The sequence below is a fragment of the Nicotiana tabacum genome, chromosome 11 (genome assembly GCF_000715075.1).
Source record: "Nicotiana tabacum cultivar K326 chromosome 11, ASM71507v2, whole genome shotgun sequence".
Classification (NCBI taxonomy): Eukaryota; Viridiplantae; Streptophyta; class Magnoliopsida; order Solanales; family Solanaceae; genus Nicotiana; species Nicotiana tabacum.
The window spans coordinates 151,617,200-151,633,222 of NC_134090.1; the positions used below are offsets into that span (position 1 = coordinate 151,617,200).

General features: G+C 40.4%; 1 protein-coding gene across 1 annotated transcript; it reads right to left on the reverse strand.

Annotated features, from left to right (window-relative positions):
* Positions 1-11,157: 11,157 nt before the first annotated feature.
* On the reverse strand, positions 11,158-12,498 carry LOC107768677 (peroxidase 5-like). The gene is made up of 2 exons (XM_016587818.2): positions 12,235-12,498; positions 11,158-11,922 (listed from the first exon to the last, which is right to left on the reverse strand). Exons 1-2 carry the CDS (start codon positions 12,472-12,474, stop codon positions 11,158-11,160), a joined length of 1,005 nt encoding a protein of 334 aa, XP_016443304.1. The 5' UTR covers positions 12,475-12,498.
* Positions 12,499-16,023: the final 3,525 nt, after the last annotated feature.

The following is a 16,023-nucleotide window of genomic DNA, read 5'->3' on the forward strand; positions in this document are numbered from 1 at the left end:
TTTCGGTTATTTTTTTATTAAAACCAAAACCAAACCAAATTTGATCGTTTTTTAAAATTCAAAATCAAAACCAAACCAAACCAAAAACGTATCGGTTTCTTTGGTCGATTTGATTTGGTTTTCGTTTTGGTTCGATTTTTCGGGGTTTTATGAATAACCTTAGGGGTAAGGTCTGCGTACACTCTACCCTCTCCAGACCCCACTTGTGGGATTTTTCTGGGTTGTTGTTGTTGTTGTTGTAGGGTTGTATCAGGTATTCTAGTTTTTTTTTAAAAATCTTTTAAGTGATGCACCCACTTTAGCCCCTTTACAATTTTGAATTTAAGAAAATAAGTGTAAATGACAGATATCTTACGTGTAAAAATAATTTCCCATGTGTAAAAAAAGAGTTAGGGCCATAAAACTAAAAATAAGTTTGTAAAGAGTCATAAAACTAATTGACCTGTGAGCTTTCAAGATGATATGGCCATTTACAAATTGAATTTAAGTAAATGTCCCTACTGATAGGCTCTAATCCTATACTACTATAGAATGGCAAGAGTGGTCGATGCAGCTTTTACTCGAAAGGTTAGGATCGAATCCACAGAGAGCTAATATTGGTTTGGAATTGGGTTTCTATCTAATCTAGCTATGTGCGATGTTCTTAATTGCACTTTCAATCATACTTTATTTTGGTTGCTATTCTACTTTTACTACTAATAAAGAATGAAATTAAACTAAGTATGATATTTTTGTAAGGGTTTTTTCAATTGGTAAAAAGGCACCAGGGAAGTGACTTACACCTAGGTGGGTATATAATGGTGTCTAAGACTTAGGGAAGACTTGTTATAATTGGGATCATGATATAACCATTGCACATAATTACTCCCACTATACCTCCCAGTAGTTTGAGTGACTTTGCCCTAATTGGCTTTCTCAAGCCCAATTGGGTGTTTAAACAATGCAAGCAAAATTGGCTCAAGTGGGGTATTAATATTTCTAGGTTTAACCCTTTAATCGAGGCTATCAATCTCTTGAATGCACCCCAATTCCTTGTTCGCTTGAATTTCCTAGACTTAGTCACTCTTTCTCAAGAAGAGCCTAAGTCAAAAAGGCACAAATCAGTGTTTGCAACCACAAATTCAACAATTAAAGCATGAATCAAGCTAAATATCATTAATCCATAAACATTTAAGCCCTAAAATTAAAAACCCATTAAATACCCACAACTAGGGTTGGGCCACAACCCTAGCTAATGGGTTTAACTACTCATAATCAAAGAATAAATCAAACATGGAGATGAAATGTAAGCCATAAAAAGTAATTACAAGAGTAAAATCTAAGATTAATAGCTAAAGATGTTCTAAAATTACTCTAAAGGGCTAAAAATGGCGGTTCATGTGCTCTACAAAATAACAGATGACCTAAAAATCTGAAAAAGAACTATTTATACACAACTAAATTTTTCGGACAAAATTGCCCTTACGGGGATTTCGCTGACAGCGGAAAATGGGTTGCCTCAGCGCTTGGACTTTCGCGGCCGCGCAAAAGCAAGCGCAGACCACAATTCTTCTATTCTGAACTTGGTCTAAACTCTGAGTCCGCTAAGAGCAAAAAATCTAATGCCTCAGTGCTCCTCCAACCACGGCCGTGAAATATGTGCGTGGACCGCGGGCTTCAATTTGAACTCCAAACTTAGATCTCTGATTCTCATTTTTGCTGAGGGCGAGAATTGGACCGCGACCGCGTCAGATGACACCGCTGATGTGCAATTTCACCATGGGCAGCGGTAACTTGTTAAGCTTCAGGAACACTCTCTGAATTCTCAATCCACTAAGAGCAGCATCAGGACCGCCTCAGCGGTAGACCTTCCGTGTCCGCTACTATTTCTCGTTGTCCGCGCCCTTTGATTTCAACTTTGAACTTGTGCAGGTTTCACTCTTTTTTGATCTTGTTATGACTTCGTTATCTCCTTTTGATCAAACACTGCAAACAAGCACACTAAGTTAGCATTCGGGAATACTTGTACATACTTTTAATCCAAAACCTAAGCAAAAATGAGCATAAAATAGGCTAGAATCCCTAGTTATCAACTTCCCCAAACTTAAGCTTTTTCTTGTCCTCAAGCAAACAAAGTAATTCCCACCTCCTCAAGATAAAAGGAAGGAAAATTTTAGCTGTCCTAAAGTAACCTCATCAAGAATCAATTGGGACTAACAATTACCCTCAATTCAAATGCATTATTAACAATACACAACCTTTTTAGTACCATGGCTTTAGTGCGACACAAAAGCATCAAGAGTTGAATCAACTCATCAAGGAAACTCTTTCTACTACTTTGGTCATTGTGGAACCTAAAAGCATACTCCTCAACTCTCCATATGCAAACCTCGTTTTTAGATTGTAGCACTCAGAACGAGGATTGTGGAAAACACACTCATCTCTCTCAAAGGAAGGTCACAAGTCCGGCTCTAAGTATCATAAGCTTGCCCCTTATGTGAGTCACCATAATGTAAGCTCACTCAACTCAAGGTCATATATGGATTTTGCGGGAATGTAATGAAGGTTTTTGGTTCAAGGTAGGATATATTGGTCAATGAAGGTTTCATCTTTCCTTAAGCACTTCATTTTCTTCATTTTGGCTCACATTTTCTTAACTCTTTGAGTCATTTACTTATTCCTTAGGGGCTAGAGAGACACACTGTCACTCTTTCTTGTTCATTTCAATCCTCTTTTTCTCTTTTCTAATCTTTCCAAGCCTTTCATCTTTGCTTTTATTGAATCCCTTCATTTCTTCCACATTGTTCACTTTCTTTTTGACTTTTTGGCTTTTCTTTCTTTTTCTTTTTGCCTTTCCTTTTCTTCATTTTGTACCTTTTATCACTTTTGCATTCCTCGTCTCCCCCCAAACTTATGCTTTTGCCTTGTGCTAAGGAAAGATCGGGTGCCAAGAGAGGATCATTTTAGAACGGATAAAGGCTTGTATCATGTTTATTGAAAGAATAAGGGCTATGGCTCAACGGGGTTGACTAGGAATATCATTCTTGGTAGGCTATTGTTGTTCTTAGGTCTCAATTTAGATCAAGGAGAGCCTATAATCACTTCTCAAATTGAGCTACACTTAGGATTTTGCCTAGATAAATATTCAGGGCAAATTCTAGACTTATTGGCACGAGACTTGGACTTGCAAATTAAAACCTCACTACACAAACTATAGGATTGCTAAAGAGACAAAGTCGAGGGCCCACAACAACCTTAGCTAAGATTTTGGCAACACAAATGGTTTCGAGAAACCACTCGATGGTTGTTTAGTCAACACAAGAGTCTCAAGGTCACAACTATCACCATCATATACACACCAATTTGTTTTTAACCATAAGGTCAAAGGTAAATGTGTTAGGACCAAGTGAAGCATTGCCTGATGCACTATTGTTCACTAACTACTATTTACACAAAAACGAAAAGAAAATAGACTCAAACCCTTAAGAAGGTTGTAATGCCATCCATCATCGGGAAGAGCCACCTCGTTCACACAAACTCCACCTTTGTAAAGAACCATGACGTTAAGAAAACCAAAGGCTTATTGATTACGAAAACTTGTAAAAAATAAGAAGATACCAACTAAAAAACAAACTACTAAATGAAATACTAAGCTAAGTTATTAAGGAAAATTGCAAAAGAAGTTATGAAGTAAAATACGGAAAGTAAACTGAATATGTACAATAGGGGATATAGATGAATATACATAATGAGGAATGAATATATACATGAGAAAGTAACTTTATATACAAACCAAGATTGAAAAATAACAAAAAGTGAAATAAATGGTAAAGTCATATACATACCAAAAGTGAAAAGTAACAATAAAAGAAAAATAAGTATCATATTTACATCCCAGTATCACAAATCAAAGTAGGACCACCCCCAAAATAGGAACTATCATTGTCCTCAATGCTAATAGCCAAAAAAAGATCACGGAAGAGGTTAAAGAGTAAAGAAAACTCCCTATGGGTCCTCTGTCTGCATGGGGTCCTGTGGCTGGGTCCCTGGATCACCTCCCTCGGGGTCCTGTGGCTGGCCTGAAGCACCTCCCTCGAGGTCCTCCAGCTGAATCTCCAAGTCATCAGCCTGAGGAATCAATCCTCTCCTCCTAGGATCGCCATTAGCCTCCTGCTCTAGTATTTGCTCTGTCTGAGCTGCTGGAATCTGGTTCTGTAATAATAGCTCCAATGGTAGGTCACCATCTGACTTCATCTTCTCCACCTCTCCTCTCAACAGCTTCACGAACTACTTTGAGGCCCAAGTCTTTTTCAGTTTCTTCGTCTGCTTGCTTAGCTCCTAAATTGATTTTCCTTGAATTGCAAGAGCATCAATGATGAGCTTTTGGTTGTCCATGAGCTTCTTCTGGTTGTCCAGAAGCTCCTTAAGAGATTCCTCCACTGAAGTTGGCACCTGGGGCTGTGCGGGAATTGATTGGTCTGCCACTGAACTGGATAGTACAGACAGCTTAGAAGTTGCTGCCTACATCCAGTTGTTGATGCTGGAGAGGGTCTGGTTCAACCTATGTGTAGTCAAAGGGTATGCTGATGAGGAGGGCACTGAGGAAGGCATGTAAGTAGATGGTCCGGAGGCAGGATCTAGTATGGCAGTGGGAGGCTCAAAAGTAGTGACCACCACTGCTGGCTCTTTAGACAGGCTAGTAGAAGTAGTCGCTTTGCCTTTGGATTTGGGGTTGCCTGGACCCTGAAGGTTGTACCATGAGAAGGGCTTCTTGGGTTTCACCTTGATATCAAAAACCCTTTTCTTGACCTCCTGATCCTCCAAATACATGGTAAGGAAGTTTGTAAAAGAGTAGGATCTCTCACCCCTATTGACCACTCTGGCTATTGCCCTGGACATGATATTTCCAACATTAATCGGGTACCCCGCTATAATGGACGCCACTATAATCGGCCGGGAAATCGGCATGTCACTGCCATGACTAGTAGGGTCCAATATGCTGCACACAAATGTATTCCAACCCTTTGCCTCGAAGTTCAGGGTGTTCCTATATATAGAGACCCCTACTGTCAACCAAGCTGGAGTAGTATCCAGGAGAGCTAGTAGTGATGCCAACCACGGGCGGGCCGCCTCCTCCAAGGCCACCTTTTCTAAGTACAACGACTCATCTTCATCATTAAAACCAATATAGTCGTTCATAGTCTTTCCATCAAACTTGATCTTCAGGTTCCGCACCTTAGTCATAAATGTGCCCTTTTTGATGTTGGCGACATTGGCATAAAATTCCTTGAGTAGGTGCTCATTAGTGTCCGGCAGCCTGCTTGTGAAGTATTTCCACCCCACTCTTTCATCAAAGTGCTGCTTCACATAGGGTTGTGGGGCAGAAGATCCCGTTCTATAAACTGACGCTCATGTATGAGTGACCTTTGAGGCCACCACTCCTTAAATTTATGATAGGCCTGCTCACTGACAAACCTCTACTGCCACACCTCCGGTTTTCTTGTCCTTTCCAAACCTCTAGTATGGGTATCACCCCCTCTCCCGTCATCATGTGTCTCAGTATCAACATCAATAGGCTCCGGTCTATGTGGGGAGGTAGTAGGAGAGGCTGGTGTCGAAGACTCACTATTCTCCGTTGAGCCATCAGACGACTCAGACGAAGAAAGAGAAGTAGGAGAGGCTTGGGGTGTATCTCTCAGTCAAAAATCTCTCCAGGAAGTCTGCTACATGTGTGGGCATAGAGTCACTCTCTGAGGCCTCCCGGGAGGGAACATACTCACTCCCCTCGGAGTGGGATGCATCTCTGTTTGCAGCTTTGCTAACTTTCCGCATTTTCCCAATAGATTGCCACACTGCTAGGGGTAACTTGATTTGTCCTCATCCCCTACCCTGGGAGGACTCTGCTTTCCCTTTTTTTTTTTTTTGTCATTGCCACCTTTTGTTTTAACCATTTTCTGCATACATAACTAGTGGAAGATTGTTAGTACTGGTGCTAAAAGAAGCAGTAAAGAACAACAAAAAACAATTGACAATATTGTAAAAACTAGCAGACTCGCTGACAACGGATAAAGCAACACTGCCGCGGAATGAGAACCATTGAGAGCGGAAACTTGGGCGCGGCCGCAGAGGCATGGGGATAAAACTACCCATCCTCTAATTCTATGATCCCGCTGAGCATAGAAAATTTGGTGCAGCCGCAGAAGTTGCACTGTTGTCCGCAAAAAAACAACCGCGGCCGCGGACCCATATTTATTACTTCTTTGAAGCTGAGTACCGCTGACTGCAAGAAATATAGCAAAACCACGTAAAATGGGCCGCTGTCAGCAGACTTTTCCACTGTTGACCGCGGTATTCAAGACTTCCAAACTCAAGTTTGTCTCATGAACGTTGACCGCGTAATTCAAAAATGGACTGAACAATCCCAGGGTTTCTATTTTTCAAGCATTTAGTGGATATCATCTACATTGTTAACCGCACTAAGTATTCATTAATCAATCCTAACTATTTAAGCCTAATTTAGTTACATTAATGAACCCTAAGTTAAAATTAAAAGAAAAAGAGGAAGAAGAAGCAAAAACTAACAAATAAGAGAAAAACAAGAACAAATTGAACAACAATTCTGAATTGAAATTACCAGTTGAGTGGTGAGTGATGGGAGTGGACTTCTAGTTCATTTTGTGTGCGGACTAGAGCTTGGGTGAACAGTAAAAATTTTGCTTGAGAGTGGAGAGAGCAAAAAGGGTAAAAGGTCTCATGACCTCCTATTTATAGAAAGCACCCTGAGACCCATAGAACTCACCTGGAGCGGCTGCGGAATATCACTGTGGTCCGCACTTTTGACGAACAAAAGGGTTGCTTATTTAAAACAGTCGCTGAGAGCGAAAAATGGCACGCGATCACAGAAAGGCACCGCTAATTGTGGAAAATGCACTGCAGATGCGGATGAAATTTCAGAGAAGTTTCATTTTTGGACTTTTCAAGCCCGCGTCCACTACAAAATTACGCCTCCGCAATATGGCCACCGCTGACCGCGAAAAGTGGAGCTCTATCTGCGGTCCAACTTTAGACTAGGCCATAATATTTTTCAGCTTAGTCCTGCACTGCATCAAATATTCCTACACACATCTCACAACCACTTAGTCAAAAACAAATCCTACACTAAGAAGAAAATCAAAAAGAAGAAAACACATGGGTTGCCTCCCAATAAGCGCCTGATTTAACGTCGTGACACGATGCAGGTTACCATCAATTATTTGAGATGGATCATTGCCACCACGTGGCTGTCATCGAACTTGCCAAGATAATACTTTACTCTGTGCCCATTAACTCTGAAGATTTCACCCTTTTTGTTTTTCAAATCAAGAGCACCAAACAGGGTTACATGCACAACCTCAAAAGGGCCACTCCATTTTGACTTGAGCTTTTCCAAAAAAAGTCGTAACCGGGAGTTGAATAAGAGAACCAAGTCACCTTCCTTGAATTCCTTACTACGGGCATACTTGCCATATAAGTACTTCATCTTGTCCTTATACAAGGACGAGCTGGAATAGGCATGAAATCGGAACTCATCAAGCTCATTGAGTTGCTCTACCCGGAGATTTGCTGCAACATCCCATTCAAGATTTAACTTTTTCGAAGCCCACATGGACTTTTTCTTTAACTCAACCAGAAGATGACACACTTTTTCAAACACCAACCGATATGGAGTCATACCAATTGGAGTCTTGTAAGCAGTCCTGCAATCCCACAAAGCATCATCCAGTTTCTTCGATCAGTCAGTCCTATTTGCATTGATAGTCTTTGACAATATGCTCTTAATCTCCCTGTTGGAGACCTCAACTTGCTCACTAGCCTGAGGATGGTAAGGGGTTGAAACCTTGTGATTTACACCATACCTTGCAAGCAAACTGTCAAATGCCTTATTGCAGAAATGAGAACCTCCATCACTGATGATTGCTCTAGGAGTGCCAAACCGAGTAAAAATATTCTTCTTGAGAAAAGCCACCACACTCCGGACCTTGTTGTTGGGTAAATCCATGACCTCAACCCACTTGGAAACATAATCAATGGCCACTAGAATGTACGTGTTACCACATGAACTCAAAAAAGGCCCCATGAAGTCAATGCCCCACATGTCAAATATGTCAACCTCAAGAATAGTGGTGAGAGGCATTTCATCCTTCTTTGAGATTCCACCAGCTCTCTGACACTCATCACATCTCTTCACAAGCTCATCCGCATCCTTGTACAATGTAGGACAATAAAATCCACAGCTAAGCACCTTTGAAGCCATTCTGGCCCACCATAATGACCACCGTAGGGAGAGGAATGACAAGCATCAAGAATACTCATTTGCTCCTCTTTCGGAACACATCTCCGGATCATACCATCATTACATATTTTGAACAAATAAGGCTTATCCCAGTAGTAGTCCAAACTATCCCGTTTAAGCTTCTTCCTTTTGTTAGAAGAGAGCTCACACGGAACAATTCCAGTCACAAGAAAGTTGGCAACATCCGCGAACCAAGGCATGCTATTCACAGATATGGAGAGGAGTTGCTCATCAGGGAATGAATCATTAATTTTGAGGCCATCACGAGGCCTCCCCTCCTCATCCAAGTGGTACAAGTGGTCCGTCACTTGGTTTTCACTTCCTTTTCGTTCAACAATCTCAAGGTCAAACTCTTGGAGAAATAGAACCCATCTCATCAACCGAGCCTTAGAATTCTTCTTTTTTCATCAAGTAGCAGAGTGTTGCATGGTCAATATGAACTATCACCTTCGGACCCATGAGATAAGGCCTACACTTCTCCATTGCAAACACAATTGCTAGGAACTCTTTTTCCGTCACCGTGTAATTTACTTGAGCATAATTCATTGTCTTGCTTGCATAATACACCGAGTGAAACATCTTGTTTACTCTTTGACCCAATACCGCTCCTATCGCAACATCACTTGTATCACACATGAGCTCAAAATGGAAGCTCCAATTGGGTGCGGTAATAATAGGAGTGGCTGTCAATTTATACTTGAGAAGTTCGAAAGCTTTTATGCATTCATCATTAAACACGAACTTGGCATCTTTTTCCAATAATTTGCACAAAGGATTCACTACCTTAGAAAAGTCTTTGATGAATCTATGGTAAAGCCCCGCATGCCCAAGAAAACTCCTAACCCCCTTGACTGAAGTAGGAGGAGGAAGCTTTGAAATCACTTTAATTTTTGCCTTGTCTACCTCAATTCCGTTCTTTGAGATATTATGGCCGAGGACAATGCCCTCCTTGACCATAATGTGGCATTTCCCCCAGTTAAGCACTAGATTTGTCTCTTCATATTGGGCCAATACTTTGTCAAGATTCTTCAAACACTTATCAAAAGAGTCACCCACAACACTGAAATCATCCATGAACACTTCCAAGAAGTCCTCTACCATGTCAGTAAATATAGCCATCATACACCGCTGAAAGGTAGGCGGTGCATTACACAAACTAAATGGCATCCTAGAAAATGCAAAGGTATCATATGGACATGTGAAGGTGGTTTTCTCCTGATCTTCTAGAGAAATCAAAATCTGGTTGTAACTTGAGTACCCATCCAAAAAGCAATAGAAGGCACGTCTAACAAGTCTATCTAGCATCTGGTCAAGAAATGGCAATGAAAAATGATCTTTGCGGTCACTTTATTCAACTTTCGGTAGTCCATGCACACCCTCCATCCGGTGATAGTCCTGGTGGAAATCAACTCATTTTGCTCATTGGTGACCACATCCATACCACCATTCTTTAGCACACATTGCACCGAAGAAGTCCAGGAACTATCCAAGATGGGGTACACAACCCCTGCATCTAACCACTTGATCACCTCCTTTTTGATAACCTCTTACATAGCCTCGTTCAACCTCCTTTGATGTTCTACGGAGGGCTTGACATCATACTCAAGTATAATCTTATGCATGCAAAAGGCGTGGCTTATTCCTCGAATATCATCTAGAGTCCATCCAATTGCCTTCTTTCTTCTTTGGAGCACCTCCAGTGTGACCTGCACGTTAGTAAGACAAGAAGAAATAATAACAAGTAAAGTTGAACTAGGGCCCAAGAATTCATACCTGAGGTGTGAAGGCACAGGCTTCAACTCCAAAACGGGAGGTTCCTCGATTGAGGGCTTTGTTGGTTGAGTCTTTCTGTTCTCAAGATCCAAAGAAAGCTTACGGGGCTCATAAGAATAAGAACCCATTCCGTGAAAAGAATTGACACACTCCACCCTACCTTCATCCTCATTCACTTCAAGGTTCAACAATACCGCTTCTAAAGGATCCTCCACATTGATCATGGCACTAGTATCATCAAGTATCACCTCCGTGACAAGATCCACAAAAGATCAAGCTTTAGTACTATTTGGCTGCATCATTGATTTGCACACATGAAAGATAAATAATGTTTTCTTCACCCTCGGAAGGTGAGCTCCCCTGCTTCCACATCAACTAATGCCTTCCCAGTTGCTAGGAAAGGCCTTCCCAATATTATAAGCACCTCATAGTCGACTTCACAGTCAAGAATCACAAAATCAACAGGCAAAATAAACTTGTCCATCCGGACAAGAACATCATCAATAATACCAAACGGCCTCTTCATCGTTATTTTTTGTGAAAATCAATTTGTGTTTGACTAATTAATTTGAAAAGCACTTTTGAATAGGCACTTTAAGAGTATTTTTCTCAAAAGTACTTTTCAAAAAGGTGTTTTGGGAAAGAAACTTTTTTTTTTTGCTTACTTGCCAATTTTCTTGCAGCGTGTGACACTAGTTTAAACAGAAGTAATTCAATGTATGAAAAGAAGTAATCATTCTTTCTTTTAGAAACTTTCAATCAGGAATAGAAGTTTATTAAGAAAATTCATCTGTAACAATTCAACAAAGATTGAACCGTCGATCCTTACTTCAGTAGGATGTTTACAGCTCACAAAAACCATAAAAAGAAGACTGAAAGAATGACAAATTAGTTCACAGCAAAATATAGCAGTTCTTCCTGCCATGTTACCTGGTGCTTGTCCTGGTGGAAGATAGCAGAGACCACTGATATAGCTAATGTGAATGTAAGCTGACCCGAACAGCGCCCTTATAAATTAAAAAGATACAAAAATAATAACAACATTGCGGTTCTTCCTGATCTCACAATGAAAATTAGTTCACAAAATGGCAGTTCTTCCTGATTTCACCCTTCCACCCTGTGAGGACATCCAAGGTACCCATATGCACCATTGCATCTGCGAATTTCTTACCCCACACGCGCCCATATCTCGCGTTGAAGTTCACCATTTTTGCAGTTTTAGGATTACTCATCAATGTTTGATCAGAAACTAATAGCCCCTTCTTACTCTTCAAATCCATGTAGTATCTATTATCCAACCTGTTTGGTGTTAGGACATCAAGATTCGCAGGGTTAGCGACTCCTGTTCCATTTGTAAGTGCTTCTGGTGGGCAAATGGACTTTAACATTCTTTCATATTCAGGATCAATTGGCAGATTTTGTTGCTTGTTTTGAGGGTATAGCCGATTTGCAAAAACAGCGCAATGAGCAATACCAATAGAATGTGCACCAGAGAGGGTGACCATTTCATCAACCGACATCCCTTTTCTTGCAAAGCTCTTGATCAGTTCCTTGACACCAACAAATGGAGATGGAAGATTAGGTAAAGCCTCATCCTTGATAGAAACGCGTCCATCACGGCGTCCTGCTTGGACAGCATAGTTTATTTTCCCTACTTTGTAAGAACTATCACGAGCAGCAAAGGCGAGAATGTCTGCACACGAGACAGTTCCAGGGCATGCAGCCTCAAGCTTAGCTTTAGCTGCATCAATCACCTCAAAACCTCGTAAACTGTTCTTATTTGCTACGCTTTCCTTTTCTGAATTTGGTCCATCCAATAGCACAGATGCATCACATCCCTAAAGTACATAAATTGCAGAAAAAAATATTAAGTTAACGAAATTATCAAGTGTAGCACTTGTTGAACTATGTGACAACCTCATTTAAAGGCTTAATGGGACGATCACACAATTCAATATGGTAACAGAGCAAGTCGAGATTTTGAGTTCAAATCTCACCACCACCGAAATATCAAAAAGTATTTCCGCATATTTGGTCCATGAAAACTAATGAGGCTCCCACGTGTGGGGCGTGCTGAGACATAATATGTTAATGAAATAATGAAATTGTTAAGAGAACACTAGCATATTAGACAAAAGGACATAACATACCCTCACAAAGCAGTCATGAAAATGTAGCCTGATAAGGCCCGCAGCAATGCCTGGATTACGAGAAACGGCTTTGTACACAACATTTCTCACAATGGATTCAGCAGAGGGACAAGTATGTTGATAGAAACCAACTTTAAGCGGACAGTGTTGTTGTTTTTTGGCCAAGGAAGAGACTGAAAAGGATAAAACCATGCAAGAAACAAGTGCAATAACTGAACAATTGAAGCCCTTTGAATCCATTCTTTTTTCGGATTAAGAACAGCTAGCTACTTCGGATTTTTCCTCTAGTTGCTCTCCTCAGATGATGTATAACTTATGTACACCGTGAAGTATTTATAGTTTGGAATATGCTTTGTGTCAATATTAAAACAGAACATGTCTGCCTCTAATACAAACTGCAAAGGTTGAAGTTTTCTTTAGTTTCTATGACTTTTGAAGTGTTCCACAGATACCACCTTAATATATTCATGAAGAATTTAAGTTAAGATGTCCTAGGATACAAGATAATCTAGAAATAATATGATTGAAAACCAAGAATCTGGACTTAATTTACTGTGGTTTACCTGAATGGAAATTGATTAATTTTAACTCTTTATCAAATGTTGATGAGGTAAAAACATCTTTTCGGAGAACAGAATAAGATTCTTGATTCTGGAAAACTTGACTCACTATGCTAATCCATAGGCAAATTTTGATTTCACGAGTTCAAATTCTCATTCTTTTCGAACCAAAATATTTTCCCTCAGTAATCTTTTTAGTGGATAAACAAATTTAATATAAAGGTCAAGTGTTCTTTTTTTATTTGATTAGATGGTAGCCACTATGTTCTCTTTTCATGGCCAATGTCAACTCCTTACTTTAAGTTGTAGAATAGAAAGTCTTGACTTTTTTCATCTGATTCTTTTTGTGATAACTTATACCATGAACTCCATTCCTATTGTATAACTCAAACATTCTTGATCAGCTATTTATATGTCCACCTTGATTGATCTGCAGACCAAAAAGAAAGTCCTTTCTTTCATTATTATATGAGTTTTATGAAATAAGTTAAAGGCATCTTATTAAGGTTTGGCTTTAGGCCGCCACTTCCATAGTTAGCTTTTAGTTTACTTGCTTTCATTCAGTTATAGTTAGTAAAAACATCTCCAATTGCTATTCAAAATATCTGTAAAGTTGATTACGAAACATTCAGTGAGTATAACAAGAGTAATTGGTAGGTTAATTCCCTGTTGATTCGACTTTGGGCTAAATACTCGGATTATATTTGCAGCGACCGCTTTGTTTTTTTATAAGGTATAGTTAGGCGTGATCAAATTTTGGTGTCGTTTCCGGGGAGTTAACGGTGTTATCAATTATAGTTGAAAGAAATACAAAAATTCTTAGTGTAGTCATTTTTCTTTATTTTCAATCTATACATTGAAATTTTAACGTTTGTTGACTTGGTTGTATAGGTGCATGCCTAGAAACTCATCGAGAACTGGTGAAGTATTTGAAACATTATCAGATCCCGAGAAAGTTTTCAAGGCCTTGAATCGGGCCAACCAGAAAAATAAACAACAACAATCAACTGAACAACTCGAACTAGACATGGGGGATAATGTGTTAGACCCAGCTGCGCCATTGGCGCCAGTGGCACCTCTTGTGTCAGAGGCTGCTCTATATGACTGGGCATAACCCACAACAGAGAATTTGGCCACAGCGATATTAGTCCCGTAGATACAGGCCAAGTCATTTCAAATCACGAACAACATGCTGCACTTGTTGCAAAACAAGGGGCTATTTTCGGGGTCATACATTGAAGATCCTCAACAACACTTTAAGAATTTCCTGTCAATCTGCAAAACTCAAAGGCAGCCCAACGTAACTCAGGAAGCAATAAAATTGTTGTTGTTTCCATTCCAGTGACAGGAGCTGCCCAGACTTGGCTAAACTCGTTCCCTATTAATTCCATCACGACTTGGGAGGAGTTAGTCAAGCAATTTGTGAATAAGTTTCATCCACCCAACAAGACTGCTCAGCAAATTGATGAAATTTTGAGCTTCAAACAGAAATCAATGCAGACACTGCAAGAAACATGGGAACGATTCAAAGGGATGTTGTTTATATGTCCACACCTCTTTATTCCAGATCAGATGTTAGGGCAGCGATTTTACATGGGTTTGACAGATAGCCTGAAGGCTAATGTTGATGTTTCAGCTGGTGGAGCATTCTTGGGCAAAACATGGAGAGAAAGCCAGAGCCTACTTGACAAGATGGCACAAAATTTGGGGTGGACAACCAGGAATGCACCTATCACTCCAGTAGTTCACTCAGTGCCCTTAGATCCATCTAACACTCTTGTTGAAAATATGGCCACATTAATGACACAGATGAGTATACTCACCAAAAAGGTGGAAGAGTCAGGGCAGAAGCAGCAGGTACACATTGTAGATACTACCAATGGGGGCTTATGCACATCTTGCATTAGTCAGCCAATTGGTAACCAATGGAATGCAGAAAGTGATCATCATAATTACCCTGGGAACATGAATTATGTATCTAATTATGGGGGCCAGAGACAGGGTGGTCAGATTTGAGGCTAACAGAATCAGCCATGCATGTCAGTCCAGCCACAGCTCAACAATGGAAATATGGGAGGTATGCAACCTCAAAATAATATTGTGCCTTACCAAAGGCCACATGGATAAAACAATCAAAATAAGCAGCAGGGGCATCATCCTCCTCAGCAGCAGCATGGTGGAAGATAGGAAGATGGGTTTGCTAGACTCGAGGCAATGGTGCAATAGGTTATTGGGTCAAATGCAAAAATGAGTGAAAGAGTAGATGCACATGAGTCATCTATAAAGAATATTGAAGTGCAGATGGGCCAGATATCGATGTCTTTGAACAATCGTCCTTATGGGACATTGCCTACAGACACTTAAATAAATCCAAAAGATCAAGGCCCGAAGCAGTTGATGGCAATGAGTCTACGTAATGGCAGAGACTTAGACTTGGAGAAAGAGAGGGCTCGAGAAAGCAGATAGATTGAGATGCTTGTACCAGTGCCCATTGAGCTAGATGATTCAACGAAACTGACAGAGGTGACAGTACAGCCTACCCAGGAAGAAACCAACACACAGATTGAGGCTGAGAAAGAAGCTGAGATAGCCCAGGAACCGCTAGTTGAGGTGGTGTCTGAAAAATAGAATACCCAAATCATTGGGAAGAAGAGACCTTCAGCACCATTCCCACAGAGGCTGGCCAAGTACCAAAAAGAGGAATAATACAAGAAATTCTTGGAGATGCTGAAACAAATCCAGGTAAATATTCCATTGATTGATATTTTGAAGGAGATGCCTGGTTATGCAAAAATGATGAAGGACTTGATGTCCCGAAAATTCAATTTCTAAGACTTGGCCATAGTGACTCTAACTCAAACCTGCAGTGCTGTGGTGACTAGACCAATTGCTGAGAAGTTGTCTGATCCAGGGAGTTTCACAATTCTCTGCACTATTGGTAACTTTGCCTTTGCCAAGGCACTTTGTGATTTGGGGGCTAGCATTAATCTTATGCCCCCGGCGATCTATAAGAGGTTGGGGATTAGAAGAGCTAGACCCACTTCTATGTTATTGCAGCTCGTTGACAGAACCGTGAAAAGACCCTCTAATATCCTAGATGATGTGTTGATTCAGGTAGAGAAATTTGTGTTCCCTGCAGATTTTATGATTCTAGATTGCAAGGTGGGTGAAGAAATTCCCATAATTTTGGGAAGGCTATTCGTGGCCGCAGGGAGAGCTCTCATTGATT

What these genes read in the sequence shown, in the direction of transcription:
- LOC107768677 (XM_016587818.2), bottom strand. Translation starts at nt 12,474, where the DNA reads ATGGATTCAAAGGGCTTCAATTGTTCAGTTATTGCACTTGTTTCTTGC. An exon ending in TTCATGACTGCTTTGTGAGG is followed by an intron (nt 11,923 to 12,234) that starts GTATGTTATGTC and finishes TATGTACTTTAG; the next exon opens with GGATGTGATGCATCTGTGCT.